The 20,852-nt window shown below is 42.5% G+C and overlaps 1 protein-coding gene across 9 annotated transcripts in view; it reads left to right on the top strand.

Moving 5' to 3' along the window:
- Nucleotides 1-20,852, top strand: part of HERC1 (HECT and RLD domain containing E3 ubiquitin protein ligase family member 1) — a 192,823-nt gene that overhangs the window by 161,288 nt on the left and 10,683 nt on the right. For all 9 annotated transcript variants that reach the window (XM_056572873.1, XM_056572870.1, XM_056572876.1 and 6 more), the window contains 16 exons: nt 5,812-5,985; nt 6,259-6,552; nt 6,913-6,978; nt 9,296-9,421; nt 9,616-9,754; nt 10,065-10,246; nt 14,990-15,145; nt 15,389-15,511; nt 15,589-15,691; nt 16,218-16,387; nt 16,741-16,879; nt 17,049-17,218; nt 17,458-17,627; nt 17,715-17,880; nt 18,010-18,086; nt 18,698-18,950. In XM_056572873.1, coding sequence (XP_056428848.1) covers nt 5,812-5,985; nt 6,259-6,552; nt 6,913-6,978; nt 9,296-9,421; nt 9,616-9,754; nt 10,065-10,246; nt 14,990-15,145; nt 15,389-15,511; nt 15,589-15,691; nt 16,218-16,387; nt 16,741-16,879; nt 17,049-17,218; nt 17,458-17,627; nt 17,715-17,880; nt 18,010-18,086; nt 18,698-18,950 — 2,508 coding nt within the window. The remainder of the gene's footprint in view (nt 1-5,811; nt 5,986-6,258; nt 6,553-6,912; nt 6,979-9,295; nt 9,422-9,615; nt 9,755-10,064; nt 10,247-14,989; nt 15,146-15,388; nt 15,512-15,588; nt 15,692-16,217; nt 16,388-16,740; nt 16,880-17,048; nt 17,219-17,457; nt 17,628-17,714; nt 17,881-18,009; nt 18,087-18,697; nt 18,951-20,852) is intronic.

Raw genomic sequence — 20,852 nt, 5'->3', positions numbered from 1 at the left:
GTCTGCATGTGTCCTGCTCCACATACATCCTTCATCCCTTGCATCTGCCCCTGCAGTCCTGGTGTGTGGCACCATTAGGAGATGGAGTGGGGTTTTTTCCTGCAGGTTCCAGGGACCTTCTCCGCAACAACAGCAGCACACTCTGTTCCCCTTTCTAAGGTTGCAACATTGGGATACTCAGGGCATACCTTCCATCCTGTCGGTCCTTTGGATGTCTGCGGTTTCTTTTGTGTCTACAGTCTTGGTACACCACTACTATCGTGAGGTACCCATGTCTGTGTCCCTAGATATGCTAAGGCCACTCTGCATGTGTGGAGCCCACTTTTCCTTCTGTACGGTGGGGTGTGCCTTGGGCCTTCCTGTGATTTTTGTTCCACAGGTCTGTGGCGATTGAGCACCTCTGTTCTGGCATGGGGCCTGATGGGGCGACACAGTGAATTCAACACCCCCCCCCCCCCTTATGCCTCCAGGTATCTTTCCTGGGTTCCTGCGTGGGGTGGCTTAGGCACTTGCTCTGTTTCCTTAGTCATCGTCTGGAATTGCTCTAGACGTGGTTGGTTGTGTGTGCGTGTGTGTGTGCTTCTTACTTGCATTCGTAGTCACGTCTTATATTTTTGGCCAGCTCCAGTGTGCAGGATTCCGATCCTTCTGAGGACACAAGTTGGCCCTCCATACCTCGAAGGGTTGTTGCAGGCTACATCCACCCAGTACTTTACTGTGGCTGTGGGGCGGCATTTCTCTGCTCCTATAGGCCTGGCACACTTTGACAATCCCCCTTCCACAGGGGGTATGGGAATCGGGGAGTTTGGCATGGTCAGTACCTGAGTTTCTTCTCAACCACCCCTTGTTTTCCCCTCCACTAGGGGTTTATTTCGCTGAGCACTTTCTGCTGCCAAGATGGAGCCATCTCTCTTTTCCCACTATATAGGTGGGGTACCTGGCTGGGCCCTTGGTTTTTGCTGAGAGCAATCAACAGCCTTTTCCTGTCTAGGCTTGTGTGCTTACTGCCCACTATTGCAGCCTGGCTCACTTTCTGTTTCTTGGTTATCTACTGTTGCTCACGCAGCCTTGGCACTCTCCTCTGTTTCAGGAGTTTATATATTCATGGACGGTGACATCCGGTCTAGCCACAGTCTGTTGTTTGGATCCTACCATTGCTCTCCTCCTCTCCCTGAAAGGGTGTGTTCCTCCTTCCCTTTTGGCAGTGTCAGTTGCGTTGCACTGACACCACAGTCTTTCTTTGCCCAGAATCTAAGAGTCCCAGCTGGGTTCCCCTTTCTTTCCCCCTCCGTTCCTGTTCTGACGGGATGTTTGGGATGTTTCTTTGGGGTGCTCTGGTCTGCTCGGACTGCTGGGGTCCATGATCGGTTAGTCTCCTTGTCTTGGACACGATCCTGGGATTTTGTGGCGTGCCTTCTTTCTAGGCAGCTCTCCCAGTTCTTTGGGCCTTGGTGATGGTTGAGGTCTTGAGCATGTGTAGTGATCTGGCCCGGACTTCTCCGCGATCCCATTTTGTTGGGCGGTCTTTCTGTACGTTTCTTCATGTCTCGTCATGGAAGTTGTCGCCCGGAGTGTTTCGTGGACGTTGGTTTTCCTTACTCTTCAGGTGTAAGTCTTCCAGGGGACTCGGGAATCTCCACTTCCCTTGTCGGCCACTCCGGTGTTCCGGGATGCTCCTTTTCAGCGCCTCCAGTTTCCATGTAGCTCTCTCTGGTTTTCGGGATGCCTCTTTTCAGGGCATTTCGCTTCTTGCTCCTTTGGTGTCCATGTCCTCCTGAGTTGGAGGGCGTTCCGGTCACCCAGATTACACCTGTCAAGCTACTGTCTCCTTCCGGGTGCTCACAGCGGGCCCCTGGGTTCTGGGTCTGCAGCTGTTCAGGTCTTTGTTCTCATGCACCAGACCTATCTAGAGCCGGTTTCCATCTCTTTTTTTTATTTTTTATTTTTTTTATTTATTGTGGTTTTCTGGTCTCCACCTCCTGTGCTCGCCTTCTGCTCAGGTGTACACTGCTCTCCCTGCTGTGTTCCTTGGAGTTTGCTTCCTATCTGCTTCCGGGATGATTTCGGCCCATCTGGCTTCCTAGTCGACCTTTTCTTGTCTCTCTATTTGAACCGGGTGTCTTGGGTCTTTGCAGAGGACAGTTCCTTCCTTTGGCATCCTAGAGCTCGGTTTCTGGGCCTCGGTTATCTCTGGCCTGGGGCCTCGTCCGCAGGCCTTGTGGACATGCGAGTTCGGTCTCTGGGCTGATTCCCTTACTCTGGTGGTTGTTTTTCCCACCCTGGGGGACTGCTTTGGTACATCCCATCAGTATAGGTGCACCTCAATGAAGGGTACGAGAAAGAGTACAAAAAAATCTTTTTTGCATCACCAATTGTTCTTTGTAATGATATTACTGATTTCTCTGTCGTTCTTCATTGGGGGACACCTTACTGATGGGTATATGCTCTTGCCACTAGGAGGTGCTGACACTAGGAAAAAAAGTTGGCTCCTCCCTGGCAGGATATACCTGCCCACTGGAAGTGAGGTAATCCGTTTTAGCTAGTGTCAGCAGGAGGCTAGACACAGGTCTGTGTCGGGTTTCCTGCCATACTCTTTCCACACCGTGGGCGGTGGTTCTGGTATAACCCACTGCCAAGGGCCAAGGGTTTTTTCCGAGTGAGTCTCCTCGGGTGGCTCCGTGGGCTTTCTACAACGCACCACAACGCTAGTTTGTACGGTTCCCTACTTTACCAGGTCTCTCTCTGCATGCCTGCTACTCTGGCTGAAGGCTGGAATCTCACTTCACTGGGTGTTTCCATATGCGGGACCGGCGTGGCCATGGTCCCTATGCCACATATCCAGACTGTTTCTGCATGTTTTTTTGGTCCACCAGGTCACCACCTCCGTTTCTGCCAATGCCGTGGCTGCAGTCCGGTGTCTCTCTTCCTGGTGACCTTCCGCCGTGCAGTGTCTGCATGTTTCCTGCTCCACATACATACTGTAGTTTTTATCTGTACCATTTTTGTTTTGATGGGACTTTGATCGCTTTTTATTAATATTTTTATGGTATATGAAGTGACCAAAAATGTACAATTTTGGACTTTGTTATTTCTTTACGTGTATGCCAATATAGCTAACCTTATATTTTAATTGTTCGGACATTTACGCATGCGTCGGTACCACATGATTTTTTTTTTTTTTATTACATTATTTTATTAAAAAAAAAATAGGAAAATGGGGAAGATTCAAACTTTTATTGGGGGGGGGGGGGGGGGGTTATTCACTTTTTTTTTTTAAACGCTATAACATGCAATCTTTTGATTGCATACACTGATCAATGCTATGCCATGCTATGCTCCAGTGCAGGCCTTCAGCAGTAGATCGCCGATCAGACGACGAGGCAGGTGAGGACCCTGTTGTCCAGTAAGCTAATCGAGACATCGCTATTCTGTCGCAATAGTCCTGATCAGCTCCGCTGAGCTGCCAGGATAGTTTCTTTCACTTTAGATGCCGCAATCAACTTTGATCGCAGCGTCTAAAGGGTTAATGGCGGGCATTGGCCAGATCGGCGGTGCCCGGCATTAACCCTGGGTCCTGGCTGCTGGTAGCAGTCAAGACCCACGGGGTTTGAATTGCTCTCTGCTCGTGAGATCAGTTTAACCGGTAACTGTATTCAGGACATACAGGTATGCCTTGAGTCCTTAAGTACCAGGACATCAGGGCGTACCTGTACGCCTTGCGTCCTTAAGGTGTTAAAAGCTAAGTTTTAATGGCACCTTAGTATTATAGTTTTGGTTTATTACTTGATTTTCCGTTAGGTGACATTATTTGGGATTATGTATGGCCCTTCTCTATTACGAATATATTAGTTCTGTCTGTAGTATTGTATGTATGTTGAGTATGGATTCAAGTTAGAATAGTCTAGAAAAGACCATTGTCTGTTGCAAATATTGTATCCTGAGGCCGTTGTGACCACTGTAAATGGTTCTGAAGCACCAAAATGTCATACGAATAAAAAAATAAATATATATAAAAGAGGATTAAAGGGGAAAAAAAAGTAGATAACCAGTACAGATAAAGTCATACCTAAAATAAGAAAGAGCTGCTGGGAGCTTTAAATCACTGTCTATGTAGAGGACAGGAACTTCTTTAGGGTCCTGTACAGTGTACAGTACACACAATGTCCCAGAAAAGTAAAATAGAGCCGCCCTCACCTGGTGTCCAAAGAAGCAGCTAACTGTGGCACAGGTGACGAGTAGTACAGAACATCTAATACCTCCCTGTACTGTAGGGGGTGTTACCAGACAGTGCTTGCACTTCAGTAATACAGGTGTTTTACCAGTGAATGTCCATTCTGATTGGTCGGTTCTTCCAACCATTGACATGTTTCGCAGATCTGGACTGTCCATAGCATTGTATTTTTTAAGTATGATTTCACGTGACAGTAGTCCACGTAGACCATTGTATGTTGAAAATATTGTAATCGGAAGGCCATTGTAAGTAGAGGGACCACTGTATATTGTGCTAAGATTTATTCATGGTGCTCATTGAACGTTGTGTATATAGCTGTCGGGAAGGCAGGGATAGTTTTAAAGGGAACACTAATTACCTTTTACCCCTGTAACCAATAGCAACACATTATATAGATGTACATAAGTGTTCCTACCAGGTTTCTATGCACTTGAATGATGGATGTAATCTTGAAAAATCAAGCTTTATTAACATCTCATGCTAGAAGTAAATTCTCACCAAGTACTGTAATCCCCTGGGTGGCGCAGGATTTGTATGCCATGGGCTGAAAGCATGCCTCTTTGTTCCGAATAATGCCAACATAGGCTTGATTGACAGCCCGGGCATGACAGAATTCTCCCCTGTTCTTCTCTTGGAAGTCGGGAGGCTGCACTGATATCTCGGCAGCTGAGCATCGGTGCGAGGACCCAGTGCTTGCGCATACTCGGAGCTTCTTTAGCTTCTGGGCTGTGCAAGACTTGGAGCAGGGAGAATTCCACCATGCTCGGGCAATGGCTGAAGTTCAAAAGTCAGCCTCCCCCCCCCCCCCCCCCCCTTTGGAATGACCTTTGCAAAGGTCACAGAGAATTATCTGTAATGTTTCCAATTCATGTGAATGGGACAACTACTAGCCATTGCTGTCTATGTCCATGGGTCCTACTGTAAGGTATATTTTTTAATTCTGTTAAAAGGAAGAAAAAATTACAATCACAAAATAAAATTAGAAAAAGAGAACAGATTTTAGTATCTGGGTTTAGGCTTTTAATGATATCTGAGCTACCAGTCAAAATCATACCTATCGCACCTAACCTTTTCCTTCATTCTGATAAATTATTTTTGCAAGTGTATCTACTGTACACATACATTTCTAAGTACATGGTGATGTGTTGGGAGATGACACTTGCAAGCTCTCTCTGCTAGTTTTATTTTGTTTTCATGGAACTAAAATTAGCATTCCACATATCTATTTTAGCAGCATTTGTATACATTAATATGTCAGGGATCCATTTCCATTCTTTATTCTATGTTTCCTCTACTCACAACCTCCTGAATACATTTGTGAAAATTGGGTCTACAGTCCTCTGCAGTAAAGCACTTCCCTGATTCTGTACTGAACTGCTCCTGCCCATATTCATTTTTTTTTTTTCATTGGGAAATTGCTGTTTACACGGATTCTAAATATTTATTGTGTGACATATATGTGTAGGTCCTCTAAGTGTGTGCTACGATTTAGTATGGCATGCTTCTGTGAACATATTGTAGCACTTTGAATAACTTTGTCTCTGGATAAACAACTGTCTGTGTCTGCTATGATTTTGCAGGATGTCCTAGTGGTAAATTGTACACCGGAGTGGATGGCCTCCAATCATGTTTTGGCTACCTGCAGAACAGCATTGAAGAACCAAGGGATTGGCGGACTGAACATGGCACCTTGTATGCAAACCTTCTTGGAGCGTCTTCCACTCATGCTTCAGGAACAGTATGCATATGAGAAGGTATTGCAACTCTTCACAGTACCTGCACTGTAAAGCCTTCATACTTTTACCTTTACAAGTTTGTATAATTTAAAGATGTCTCTCAAAACTAATATAGCAATCTCTGTTAAGCAAGGCTAAAATATTGTATTGATGTAATACAAGGCTAAGTAGGGGAAAAATTTTGTTAAAGTTCGTATATAATATTTTTTGTGTATATATTGTTTTTGGGATTCTTTTAATATGTTGTTGGGAAATTTATATGCGATTTGTTGTTTGTGTCTTCTTTTATAGCCTCACGTTGTGTGTGGGGACCAATTGGTTCACAGCCCCTACATGCAGTGCTTGGCATCACTGGCCGTGGGACTGAACCTGGACCAGCTTCTGTGTAGTCCTACTATCCCTCCACACCACCACCAAGCTCCATCAGAACCCGCCTCATGGAACCCTGCAGAATGGGCATGGCTAGAGTGCTTTTCTACCACCATTAAAGCTGCTGAAGCTCTGGCTAGAGGAGCACAATTCCCAGAATCCTTTGCAGTCCCTGATCTGGAACCAGTTCCAGAGGAAGAACTAAGACTTCTAATGGTATGAAAGATGCTGTGTGAGTCAGTAGACATTACTTGACTGCACTAATATTTGTTCCAACTTTTTTTTGTTATTATTAGTTTAATTTCGTTTTTAATGTTGCTTCTTACAAGTATTATATTACATGTGTGCAAGAACAGAGCCATGTTGATCGCTTTTTCAGTCTTGTTATCCATTTATCGGTGCAAAGTAAGGAAGTTATTTTTCTGTAATAGATGTGAAACTTATATAATTCCAATTTCCAATTAATTTTACTAGCTTTGTCAGAAAAAAAAAAAAAATATATATATATATATTTATTTACACAAAGCTTGTATGCTATTTATTCTGAACTGTATTTATGTATTACTATGTCCACAGGATAACAGCAAGTGGATTAATGGGACAGATGAACAAATTATGTCATGGGCCATCTCCAGGCCAGAGGTAAGATAACCCAAATTAAAAGAAAATTAATTTTCTGCTTATATAGTGCAATGAAAGCTATTCTTAAAGGATAACGTTGAGGCTCTTTTGACATGCCATTAAGGAGGTACTCCAGAACTCCAAGCAGCGGCGAGAGTTGGGAGACCCCATTCTGGAGATCACGGTTGGATCGATCATATCCTGTGGATCCCTTTTTTTTTTTTTTTTTTTTTTTTTTTTAATAGCACTGGAATACCCCTTAACCCCTTAAGGACTCAGCCCATTTTGGCCTTAAGGACTCAGACAATTTAATTTTTACGTTTTCATTTTTTGCTCCTCGCCTTCTAAAAATCATAACTCTTTTATATTTTCATCCACAGACTAGTATGAGGGCTTATTTTTTGCGTGACCAGTTGTCCTTTGTAATGACATCACTCATTATATCATAAAATGTATGGCGCAACCAAAAAACACTATTTTTGTGGGGAAATTAAAACGAAAAACGCAATTTTGCTAATTTTGGAAGGTTTTGTGGGGGCTCATTTTTTGCGCCATGATCTGTACTTTTTTTTGATACCACATTTGCATATAAAAAACTTTTAATACACTTTTTATAATTTTTTTTTAAATAAAATGTATTAAAAAAGTAGGAATTTTGGACTTTTTTTTATTTTTTTTTTGTTCACGCCGTTCACCGTACGGGATCATTAACATTTTATTTTAATAGTTCGGACATTTACGCACGCGGCAATACCAAATATGTCTATAAAAAATGTTTTTTACGCTTTTTGGGGGTAAAATAGGAAAAAACGGACGTTTTACTTTTTTATTGGGGGAGGGGATTTTTTCACTTTTTTTTTACTTTTACTTTTACATTTTTTTACATTTTTTTTTACACTTGAATAGTCCCCATAGGGGACTATTCATAGCAATACCATGATTGCTAATACTGATCTGTTCTATGTATAGGACATAGAACAGATCAGTATTATCGGTCATCTTCTGCTCTGATCTGCTCGATCACAGACCAGAGCAGGAGACGCCGGGAGCCGCACGGAGGAAGGAGAGGGGACCTCCGTGCGGCGTTATGAATGATCGGATCCCCGCAGCAGCGCTGCGGGCGATCCGATCGTTCATTTAAATCGCGAACTCCCGCAGATGCCGGGATCTGTATTGATCCCGGCACCTGAGGGGTTAATGGCGGACGCCCGCGAGATCGGGGCGGGTCCCTGGCTCAGCAGCCGGGATCAGCGGCGCATGACACGGGCATCGCTCCGATGCCCGCGGTTATGCTTAGGACGTAAATGTACGTCCTGGTGAGTTAAGTACCACCTCACCAGGACGTACATTTACGTCCTGCGTCCTTAAGGGGTTAATTCCTTTTTTAACCCCATCGGATATGGGATACAGATAATACAGCCTACATTTCTCATTATGCCTTTGGCTTTGTATGGGTCTTAGTCTTATCATTGTACATATTCTGCTCAGGGTCCTATCTTAGAGCAGCCTGTGATAGATCATTGATATTGAATTTCTGTTCCCTAATTTTCACTATAGAGTATATTCCTTTGTGATGCAGCTTTATCCTGTCTCCTCATTTTGTGAACTTGCCTACTACGTTAGTGCTCTCCTGACCTTTTAGATCAGGCAGAAAAGATCTCTCCAGCAGGTTACGCCACATACAGATAAACAAGGAAAGCAGGGCTTGGTGTGGAGTGTAGGTGTCTGTCGCCAGGTATTTTACAGGTGATGATGTAATCCTTTAGTTCTCGGAAAGTCAGCCATGCAGGAGGGACTGATGTGTTCTCTGCAATAGGGCTGCATGATTTAGCCAAAAAATTTAGTTGCATTATTAGACATTTGAAATTACGTGCCTGAAAAATCTTGTGATTATCATCTTGCATTTGAATTTCTTCGGTGGCCTGGCCCCAGACCTGCCCATGTTTGTGTGTGTAATATGGTGCCAAGGTGCCAAACACTGATGCTTACCTAGCCCCTGTAGGTCTCTCACAGATCAAATTCTCCTTTGTGTGTTCCCGGTGTCTTCTGTGCTTCCATCTTCAGAGACAACCAGCTTGCTGTAGGTCCTTCAACCAGCTGCTTGTCTCTGTAGAAAGAACCACAGAAGACACCTGGACCACACGGAGGAGAACGCAATCTATGGCAGACCTACAGGAGATCAGTGTCATCACCCCAGCGATTGGACATCTTATCCCCTATCCTTTGTATAGGAGATAAGATGTCTAGTAACTGAGTACCCCTTTAAGTAATATGATTACAAAAATTGCATAAAATTTGGTTTTTATCATTATAGTAAATGTCATACTTTTCATCACAGGATTGGCATCTTGGAGGCAAGTGTGATGTATTTCTGTGGGGAGCTGGCCGGCATGGACAACTAGCAGAGGCTGGCAGAAATGTGATGATTCCATCTGCTGCAATATCTTTCTCTCAGGCACAGCAGGTATCTCAGTGATATGGGGGAAGGGTTTGTGTAGAGAGAGTGTACAGGTGGTGGTAGTTCTTCATCATACTAGGATCGTACTTGGGATGCAATAGTGTTTTTATTGCATACTGTACCTTAGAATTTTTATAAAATTGTAAAGTAAACTTTTTTGTAGTATTATAGTTATTTTATCTATCTATATTTGTCTCTAGGTAATCTGTGGTCAAAATTGTACATTTGTAATCCAAGCTAATGGCACTGTGTTAGCCTGTGGAGAAGGTAGTTATGGTCGTCTTGGTCAAGGTAATTCGGATGATCTCCATGTACTGACAGTCATCTCTGCCCTTCAAGGTAAAGTAGAATTAAAAATGGAATGCATAAGCAATTGTGCTTCAATGTATTTGTGGTGAAAAATAATATAAGGACAATATTAGAGCAGTGAGGTTTTCCTGTCATGTTTTTCAATCACATTGTCTAAAAAACATGTATCTATTTCTTGTTTTATATTGCTATTGCTGTAGCAAACCTACTATAGTTATATCCAGCTAATTGCTTAATTCTGGTCCTGACAAGCCAATTAATTAGTGAACATGCTTGACGTTGTGAAACTGATTTCTTAGTTTGCTGGTTGCTTCAGGTAAAATTGTGTTCCTTTCCATAGGATTTGTGGTGACACAGCTGGTGACGTCCTGTGGTTCTGATGGACACTCTATGGCTCTGACCGAGAGTGGAGAAGTGTTCAGTTGGGGAGATGGGGATTATGGCAAATTGGGACATGGAAATAGTGACAGACAAAGAAGACCAAGACAGATTGAAGCTTTACAAGGAGAGGAGGTTGTGCAGGTATTGTCACAATAATACATTTGGTTTGATATACAGTACTGTGAATAGTTTTAGGCAGGTGTGGAAAAATGCTGCATTCCCACCACGGTTGCAGCCTACGGTTGCCGGATCGGGCTGGGGGAGGGGAAAACCGGGCGCTCCCGTCCCCCAGCCGGTCCGGCGCTGAAATACATTTACTTTAATGAGCCGACTGGAGTCAAAAAGGTCACTCCGGTCGGCTCATTTCTGCCTCGTATCCGGTTTTGTCACCGGACCTAAAACTGTATATACGGTTTTAGGTCCCGTCACAAAACCGGATACGGGGCAGAAATGAGCCAACCAGAGTCACTGTTTGACTCCGGTCGGCTCATTAAAGTGAATGGATTTCAGCGCCGGTCCGGCTGGGGGTACGGGGAGCCCGGTTTTCCTCGCCCCCAGTCAGATCCGGCAACCGTAGGCTGCAATCATGGTGTGAATGCAGCCATAGTAAGAATGCTTTCAAAAATAGAGGTGTTATTAGTTTGTTTATAAATGTACAAAATTCAAAATAAACAAAAGGGAAATCTAAATCAATCAATATTTGGTGTGACCCTCATTTTCCTTCAAAACAGCATTAATTCTTCTGGGTACACTTGCACATATCGGTTGCTTCAAACATCTTGGTGACTTTACCATAGATCTTCTGTGGATATAAGCTTCCTCAACTACTTCTCTCTCCCTATGTAATCCCAGACAGACTTGACGGTGTTGAGATTAGGGCTCAGTGGCTATACTTACATCACTTTCATGACTCCTGGTAGTTCTTTATGTTTGGTGTCATTGTCCTGCTGCTGAATAAATTGTATGGTATGATGGCTAAATATCTGCCTTTATTTCTCAGCAATGAGGACACTTTAATCCTTACCAAATTCCCAACTCCATTTGCCAAAATGCAGCTTCAAACTGCAAGGATCCTGCTCTATGTTTTACTGTTGCATGCAGGCACTTATTATTGTAGATGTGTGTGTCTGGGATCCACTGTTTTCTGCCAATTCTGAGCTTATGGCACAAGTAGGGGTCTCCTGATTTTGAAGGGAAGTAAACGTGTGTCTTTCATCCTCTAGAAGTTTCCTTGCCAAACCATTGTGTCTGTTGTTCTCAGTGCCCATTTCTTACTGCTTCTTTAAAAGAAGTTTGTTTCAACCTATGTATGAAATTATGATTATTATTATTACCTGTAGGGCATAATTGATCATAAACCTGACTTTAATCCTACAAAATCCCTGTCTTTATTTATGTGACCCTAGAAGAATTGATGTTGCTTGGACAGTCACACCAATTATTAAAGGGGTACTCTGGTGGAAAACTTTTTTTTTTTTTTAATAAACTGGTGCGAGAAAGTTAAACAGCTTTGTAAATTACTTCCTTAAAAAAAATCTTAATCCTTCCAGTACTTATTAGCTGCTGTATACTACAGAGGAAATTCTTTTCTTTTTTGAACTCATTGATAAAAATAAATTGATACTATTTAAGGGGTACGCCACTGGCCAGCGTTTGAAACATTTAGTTCCGAATGCTGTATGCACGCTGCGGGATGGTCCACGTCCCCTCGTGCCGTCAGGTCATGCCACCTCAATGCAAGTCTATGGGAGTGGGCGTGGTGCCGTCACGCCCCCTCCCATAGAATTGAATTGAGGGGGCGTGGTGTGACATCACGAGGGGGCGTGGCCAACCCCTGCAGCGTGCACACAGCGTTCGGAACTAAATGTTCCAAACACTGGCCGGTGGCGTACCCCTTTAATACTTCCCCTTTAATACTTGTCTATTTTTGGCAGCATTTTCACATCACAATTTTTTTCATTCGTAGAACATATGAAATGGTTTCTTTAAAAAAAAATCAGATATCGTTTTTTTTGTTTGTTTTTTAATTTAAAAAAAAGTATCCGTTTTTGTGTTTCTCGATCTCTGTAAAAAATGAAATAAATTGTGTGCGATTAAACATATTGAAACATTCCATTTCAATACCTTCCCATTTTTTGTTCTGTCAGTCCTTTCTTTTATACTTTGAAGATCATGCTTACAGGTATGTTCTCATGTACTGTATACACTGCAGATTTTATGCTTTGTAAATCATTATAAATAGTTTAACCCAGCATAAAATCCACAGTTTATACAGTACATGTTAACCTATCACTACAGGATCAATGTCACAGTGCATGTAGTTTGTGCTTTTGATCACATTAGCATCATGGTTTCTAGTCTTAACAGACTTATTATTTAAGTTGTTCAAATTTCCTCCAACTTTGTTAGTTTTATTTTTTTACAAAAAATTTTTTAGCCAATAATAGCAGATTATGGAGGACCTTTATAAAGGGATTTAGAGCTCTTTTTTGCTTGCAAAAGTCGCATGTGTGCCAAAGCAAATTTTTGTGCGACTTTTGTGGTTACACGTAAAGTTGCAAATAGCCCTACTTAAGCGACTTTCAGTTTTCACTTTGCAACTAGTAGCCGATAAATAGCCTGTAAATAGCCGATAATTTATACCGGACTATCGGTATAAATTATCGGCTACCGGCCTTAACCTCCACAGATTATCGGTATCGGCCCTAAAAAATCGATATCGGTCGATCCCTAGTTGCAACTAGCGGGCAGGTGCGAGATGCGGGCGGGGGCCCGGGAGCCATTTTAACACCAGGGTGCCTGCAGCTGTTGCTAAAATGCCACTCCCATCATGGGAGTTGTAATTTAACAACAGCTGGAGGCACCCTGTTCCTGTACTTAAGGAACAGCGATAATCCAGATGGTGCTTAACTGGAGGCTCACTGTTGTTAAATAACAACTTCCATCATGATAGGGGGTGCAGTTTAGCAACAGCTGGAGGCTCCCTGTTTGGAAACCCTGCTTTATGAGCGTTCTCCCCAGGGGAGAGCGCCATAAATGTACTAACCAATTTCAATTCAGATCCGTGTATGCACAGGACTACTTCGGATTTGGTGGACTACAACTATGACCTTCGTTTTTGTTTTGTTTTTTGTTTAGTATTAATAAAATGGTTAACAAGGGCTTGTAGGGGGAGTGTTTTTTTTTGAATAAAAGTTTCTAAAACATGTTGTGTTTTTTATTACATTTTTTTATTTTACAGGCTTAGCAGTGGAAGCTATCTTATAGACAGTCCATTACTAAGCCAGGGCTTAGTGTTAGCCCCAATTACAGCTAGCACTAACACCCAATTTTTATCCCAGTACCAACCACCACAGGGGTGTTGGGAATAGTCGGCACCAATAGGCCCGGAGCGTCAAAAATGGCGCTTATGGGCCTAGCTGGTGACAGGCTGGCGTTATTTAGGCTGGGGAGGGCCAGTAAAATTGGTCCTCGCCCACCCTGGTAACGTCAGGCTGTTGCTGTTTGGTTGGCATCTGGCTGAGCATAAAATAGGGGGAACCTTTTTAATATTTATTTATGCAAAATATGTGTGGGATACCCATATTTTCATTCTCGGCCAGCAAGCAGCAACAGCCTGACGTTACAACGGTAGGCAAGGACCATTGTTATGCCCTACCCAGCCTGTTACCGCCTAGGCCTTTTTTTTTTATGCTCCAGGCCTTTTGGTACCAACTCTCCCCTGTGGTGATGGGTACCAGGGTATTAATTAGGGATTAGCGCTAGCTTGGGGCTAATGCTAATCCCTGCCGTAGTGGACTCCGTCTTTAAGACAGCTTCCACTACTAAGTCAATAATTAAAAAAATTAAATAAAAACTTTATTCCAACAACAAAAAAACGCTGAACAATGATGCAGTCCACTTAATCTGAAGAAGTCCTCTGCATACACTGATGTGAAATGAAAAGAAAAAAAGTACGAAAAATAGGTTAGTACACTTGGGGGGGGGGGGAGTGGTAAAAAATATGTAATATATATATATATATTGCACATTTTTAACACCGCTGCAACTTTAGAGCAGAAAAGTCAGGTGGAGTTACAAAGTGGTGTTCTGAAGTCATTTATTGGCACTTTGTGCTTAAAAAAAAAAAGTGGTGTTTTAAAGCAATTTCTTGGTTTTTGCTTATGTGAGCCAAATATCTCAACCTCCAGTGATAGTATGATAGTATGATAAATGTGTCACACATAAGAAAATATCTCAACCTCCAGTGATAGTATGATAGTATGATAAATGTGTCACACATAAGAAAAAAAAAAAAAGACTTAAAGGGGTATTCCAGGCAAAAACATTTTTATATATATCAACTGGCTCCAGAAAGTTAAACAGATTTGTAAATTACTTCTATTAAATAATCTTAATCCTTTCAGTACTCATGAGCTTCTGAAGTTAAGGTTGTTCTTTTCTATCTAAGTGGTCTCTGATGACACCTGCCTCGGGAAACGCCCAGTTTAGAAGAGGTTTGCTATGGGGATTTGCTTCTAAACTGGGCGTTTCCTGAGACATGTGTCATCAGAGAGGACTTAGACAGAAAAGAACAACCTTAACTTCAGAAGCTCATAAGTACTGAAAGGATTAAAAAAAATTAATAGAAGTAATTTACAAATCTGTTTAACTTTCTGGAACCAGTTGATATATAAAAAAAAAAGTTTTTTCCTGGATAACCCCTTTAAGAACTCTCTTACCAAAGCAACAATGATAAATGTCCCCCTATGTGTCTTGCCAGTAGAAAACACCGGTAATACAACAAAGAACCTAATGCTAATGTGAATAAAGCTTTTACAATGTGTTACATACACTATTCTACAAAGTAAATTGTGTTCATGTCTGTTCTAAACCAAATTCCAGATGTCTTGTGGCTTCAAACACTCAGCAGTGGTGACAGCAGATGGGAAACTTTTCACATTTGGTAATGGAGATTATGGTCGCCTGGGTTTAGGAAACACTTCCAACAAGAAACTGCCGGAGCGTGTAACAGCCCTTGAAGGATTTCACATTGGACAGGTAAAGTGGCAGGAATAATTCATGTGGATAACTGATCTCCCTTAGATAATATTTATTGTAGCTTGATATATGCTGTACATAAACATTCTTTACTATTGGATCACTAAAAAAAATGTTTAGTCTTTTCTTTGCATTCTGTATTTTCTGTCAGTTTGACAAGACTACAATTCTCATTACATGTCTAAGGGAACGATGCACCCGTGTTTTTAATAACCCTCAATGTTCTCTTCTGACATATTTCAGGTGGCCTGTGGGCTGAATCATACATTAGCTGTGTCTGCTGATGGGCTGTTGGTCTGGGCTTTTGGTGATGGAGATTATGGAAAACTTGGTTTAGGCAACTCAACTGCAAAGTCTTCACCACAGGTACAATGTAATTCTGTGTGGATCCTTCTCTTTTATTTTTGTTTTCACAATTTGCCTAATAGTTTGTTTCTGTTCAGAAAGTGGACATTCTTTGTGGGATTGGCATTAAGAAGGTGGCATGTGGGACACAGTTCTCTGTCGCATTGACTAAAGATGGACATGTTTACACTTTTGGACAAGGTAAGCATTATGATTATTCACATCCCTCATTTATACCTTTAATGTTTTATCATTATATTATTCTCCTCCAAATAATTAGGCTGGGTTCACACGATGTTTTAAGCAATACAGGACCGTATACAACTGGGGGGGAGTGAAAACCGGGCGACCCCGTATTCGGCCCGTATGTAATATATTTCAATGAGCTGACCGGAGTGAGACGCTGACTCAGGTCGGCTCATTTTTGCCCTGTATGTGGTTTTCCCACCGGACCTAAAATCGTGGTGTACCACTGTTTTAGGTCCGGTGAGAAAACCACATACTTGAGCCGACCGGAGTCAGCGTTTGACTCCGGTCGGCTCATTGAAATACATTACATATGGGCCAATACGGCTGGGATATGGGAGCGCACTGTTTTAGCTCCCCCCAGCCGTATAAGGTCCCGTATTGCTTTAAAAAGTTATGTGAACCCAGCCTTACTCATCTTGCATTATTACTAAACCCTTTTACTCACTCATAATTGTACCAAATTGTGATTGTTCTGTAGACCGTCTAATAGGTTTGCCTGAAGGTCGAGCTCGAAATCACAATCGCCCCCAGCTTGTTCCTGGTCTCTTGGGCATCTTCATTGAAGACATAACAGTAGGAGCAGAACACACATTAGCTCTCTCATCTGCTGGTGAAGTGTATGCTTGGGGTAGTAACTCAGAGGGTCAGGTTAGTGATTAGATCTGTTGACTCTTTTATCTGTGGCTTGCTTTGTTAGTTTATGTTTCTTATAATCTGTATTAATTGATTAATTATCCTGCAGAACCAATAATAACTTTTTATTTGGCTAGAAAGTTATGGAATTACTGTTGTGCTAAGTTATTTTAGTAAAGATGGAATTTTTCTTAACTAATGAGCATATAGGGGCATGCATTATATAATAAAACTGAGATTGTTTTCATATCTTAGTAATAGCAAATATTTTAAAATGACTCAGTAAGGGCTTTAACTGCAGTTATGTGTATGTGAAAGGTATTTGGACCAGAAATTCTATCTAATCTTTTACTGTTATCACCTTCCAGCTTGGCCTTGGTCACACCAATCATGTACGTGAGCCCACTATGGTCACAGCGTTACAAGGCAAGAACATTCGTCAGATCTCAGCAGGACGATGTCATAGTGCTGCTTGGACGGCTACTCCTGTACCACCACGTGCCCCAGGTAACTTGTCGCTATGCCATAGATCTGCTTTGGTTTACATTTTTTTCTGTATATCACATCTAAAGTCTTACATTGGAATGTATGGGAAAGCAGACATGATTTTCATGGCTTCATTTGTAGCTGCTTGCACTGGTATCACCTTTTAACCAGCTTTTTATTGGTTCTTTAGGTGTGTCAGTGCCATTGCAATTGGGTCTCCCTGATGTTATCCCACCGCAATACAGTTCTTTGAAGGACATCTGTATGCACACAGTCAGAGCAAGGCTGCGGCTACTTTATCATTTCTCTGATCTTATGTATTCATCCTGGAGGTTATTGAACCTTAGCCCCAACAACCAGGTACTCCAGTTATGCAGTGCTTTATTCTTAATGATGAACAAAAGTTGTCATATAATGTGTTCGTAAAAAGAATTGTGATTTTACTTAACTAATGACTGGTGCTGTTCCACTACTGGAAATGCCAAATAATTGCATAATTCTGAAAAAATATTTTTTGCCATATTTTAATGTTTTTTTATAATTTGTATTCTTGATGTTTCCCTTATATTTAATGCATTTTTTTCTTTTTATCCTTACAGAGTAGTACATCTCACTACAACGCTGGGACATGGGGTATAGTACAGGGCCAGCTTAGGCCCCTGTTGGCACCCAGAGTTTATACACTTCCCATGGTCCGATCTATTGGAAAAACTATGGTTCAAGGGAAAAACTATGGACCTCAAATTACTGTAAAGAGAATATCCACCAGGTTTGTTTTCTGCCTTTACTCGCGGTCACCTTAAGCATCCTGCTTTTTTCTGACATTCTTGTAGCTTTTTATTCATCTTTCTTTCAGGGGTAGAAAGTGTAAACCCATATTTGTGCAGATTGCTCGCCAGGTGGTGAAGTTGAATGCATCTGACTTGCGCCTCCCATCTCGGGCCTGGAAAGTGAAGTTGGTGGGAGAGGGTGCAGATGATGCAGGGGGAGTGTTTGATGATACAATTACAGAAATGTGCCAGGTGAGCTGTGTACCTGAAACCCAATGTCTATGATCTTAGTACCACATACAACTTGTAGGTGAAGAAAAAAAAAAAAGGTGCTGTTCTTTCACATTTGATATATACAGATTTTCTGTTGTCTCTTGCTAGGAGCTGGAAACTGGAGTGGTTGATCTTCTTATTCCTTCACCTAATGCAACAGCTGAAGTGGGTTATAACAGAGACAGGTAATGCATTTACCATTTCTTTCTTTCAAAGGCTAGGATACATATAGGTCATGGCTTCCTTTAGCTGGGTTTGTCTCGCTTACTCTGGAAGAACGAAAGTGTCCAGACAGCCTATATGTGTATTTGACTTCGAACTTAAGGACCCATGCACACTACATATTTTCCACTCTAGTATTCCGCTTGGAAAGAATGGTGCAGCAGCCCCCAATGAGATTCTGCTGCACACTATAGAACATTCCACCATGGAAATTCTGGACCCCAGACTCTGCCGAAAGAATAAACATTTTGATTCTTTCTGAAATAATAAACATGTTAATTCTTTCAGAGCAATGTGTTTGGAAATGCATTGCCATATATTGAGATGACACGTCTCCGATCAGCCCTAGAACCAGCTGGTTTTTCCAGTGCCTGCTCCAAACGGAATCTATGCCCGAAATATCTCCAGGCAGAGATTTATAGTGTGAATGAGCCCTTAAAAGACGCACAGTCAGTCTGTATATTTGTTGCTGAAAGCGCTAACTGAATCCAATAACAATAGTCTACAATACTGTAACAATTATAATTGCCTGCATATTCTGGGAGTTTAATACAGCTTTTTCATCCTTCTAAAGGTTCTTGCTTAACCCATCTGCTGGATTGGATGAGCACCTTATGCAGTTTAAGTTCCTTGGCATCCTTATGGGTGTGGCTATCCGCACAAAAAAGCCACTTGATCTGCACCTGGCCCCCCTGGTATGGAAACAGCTGTGCTGTATCCCACTAACTCTAGAGGACCTTGAGGAGGTCGATCTGCTATATGTGCAGACTCTTAATAGCATTCTTCACATTGAAGACAGTGGTATCACTGAGGAAACCTTCCATGAGGTAACATTTCTTCTATAATGACATTGACTAGGACACTGGAATATATATTAGTAGGGTTATAATAGAAGCAGTTGCTGACCATTTTCCATGCTGTGTTTTTCACAACTGCTTCATATAGTTAAAGGAAATGTTTGCCTATACATTTATATTTTGAAATTTTATAGGTATCGTAACCACCATCAGCTCCAGGATAGATAGCTTTTTTTACAGTTCAACAGTGTCTGCTGCAGCTCTTAGGAGCTAATACAGATTCCCTTCAAATTGCTCCTGTGTGTTGGAATATTACTACCAAACTGCCAACAGTGTCTTATCGCTCTCAATGAAAAGATACTTCACAAAGAAAGTAATACCTTCTTTTAGGCTGACCATGGTTTAAAAATGCACTTTTTTCTGCCTTGAAGTGTAATAGAGGCTCATCCCAGGGTCCACAGTTCCCTCAACTTGGGTTGCTTGGTTCGACATCAGCAGCACAGGTATGCCGCGCATTGGCATCTATGGTGCAAATGTGGTGTTTTAACAGGCGCATGCTGGAACCAAAGCCCCGTCTATCAAACTGGAAAAGGGTGGGAAATTAAAGCAGAGAGGCATTACGGCCTTTGGGTACTGCAGATCCAGGTTTCAATGCCAGAAAAAGTGCATTTTATGTTCGATGAAAGCCACAGTATTACTTGCATCCAAGTGGTAGTGATATTCCAATTGACAGAAGTCTTTAGTATTTTTCCTAAACATCAGCACAGATAATAACAAAGAGTAATAATAAGGGGAAAAATATTGGTGCATGTTGTCTAACCATTTTGTGTTAGTTAGTGCTATATATTCTTTATTTTATTATCCTGCTTTAAGGGGTACCCCGGTGGAAAACATTATTTTCTCTATCGGCTCCATTGGGGGACACAGACCATGGGTGTATGCTGGTGTCTCTAGGAGGTGTGACACTATGGTAATAAAAAAAGTCGGCTCCTCCCAGCAGGATATACCCGCCTTCAGGCCCTGAGCTAATCAGTTTAAAGGAGTAGTCCAGTGGTGAACCCAGTGGTGAACAACTTATCCCCTATCCTAAGGATAGGGGATAAGTTTGAGATCGCGGGGGGGGTCCGACCGCTGGGGCCCCCTGCGATCTCCTGTACGGAGCCCAGACAGCCCGCGGGAAGGGGGCGTGTCGACCTCCGCACGAAGCGGCGGCACGCCCCCTCAATACAACTCTTTGGCAGAGCCGAAGCGCTGCCTTTGGCAATCTCCGGCTCTGCCATAGAGATGTATTGAGGGGGCGTGTCGACACCCGCTATCTGGCCAGAGAGCCTGGCCCCCGTACAGAGAGATGGTCGGACCCCCCGCAATCTCAAACTTATCCCCTATCCTTAGGATAGGGGATAAGTTTTTCACCACCTTTAAGCTTAGTGTCTGAAGGAGGTGGACATGGTCTGGAATTCTCCAGACCAGGTCTTCTGATTTTTTGTTTTCCTAGTATAGAGACGTGTTAGTTTTTTTTTATTCCTTTTTCTTTTCTGTTTTCAGGTGGGGACTCAGGGACTCCGGTTCCCTGTTTCCCCATTGCGAGTAAGGGGGCACAGACATTGCGTATATGCGCTGTTCACCCCCCCTCGCCAACTGTCAGCGCCTGGGTTGGTACCTCATGGGTCCGGGTCCCCCTATTTCCCTGCTCGCCTCGCTCGCGCATAGCAGCCAGGCGTGATGCAGGTAACTAAAGCTGACTGAAGACTTCACTGAAGACTCCATTAGGGAAGTTCTTCTGACTGAGGTAAGTACTTTCCTCCCTTTTCTCCTTAGGTACTGACTTGCAAACTCTGGAGACCCCCTGTTTTTGGCCCACCTTTCAGGTTATGGGGCTGACTTATACAGGGGCTGGACTTTTATTCTGGGGAGCAGTGGCATTTCAGGGGG

This window comes from Hyla sarda, chromosome 4 (genome assembly GCF_029499605.1).
Source record: "Hyla sarda isolate aHylSar1 chromosome 4, aHylSar1.hap1, whole genome shotgun sequence".
Classification (NCBI taxonomy): Eukaryota; Metazoa; Chordata; class Amphibia; order Anura; family Hylidae; genus Hyla; species Hyla sarda.
Note: the sequence above shows the minus strand (reverse complement) of the source record. Positions and strands in the feature narration are given on the sequence as shown.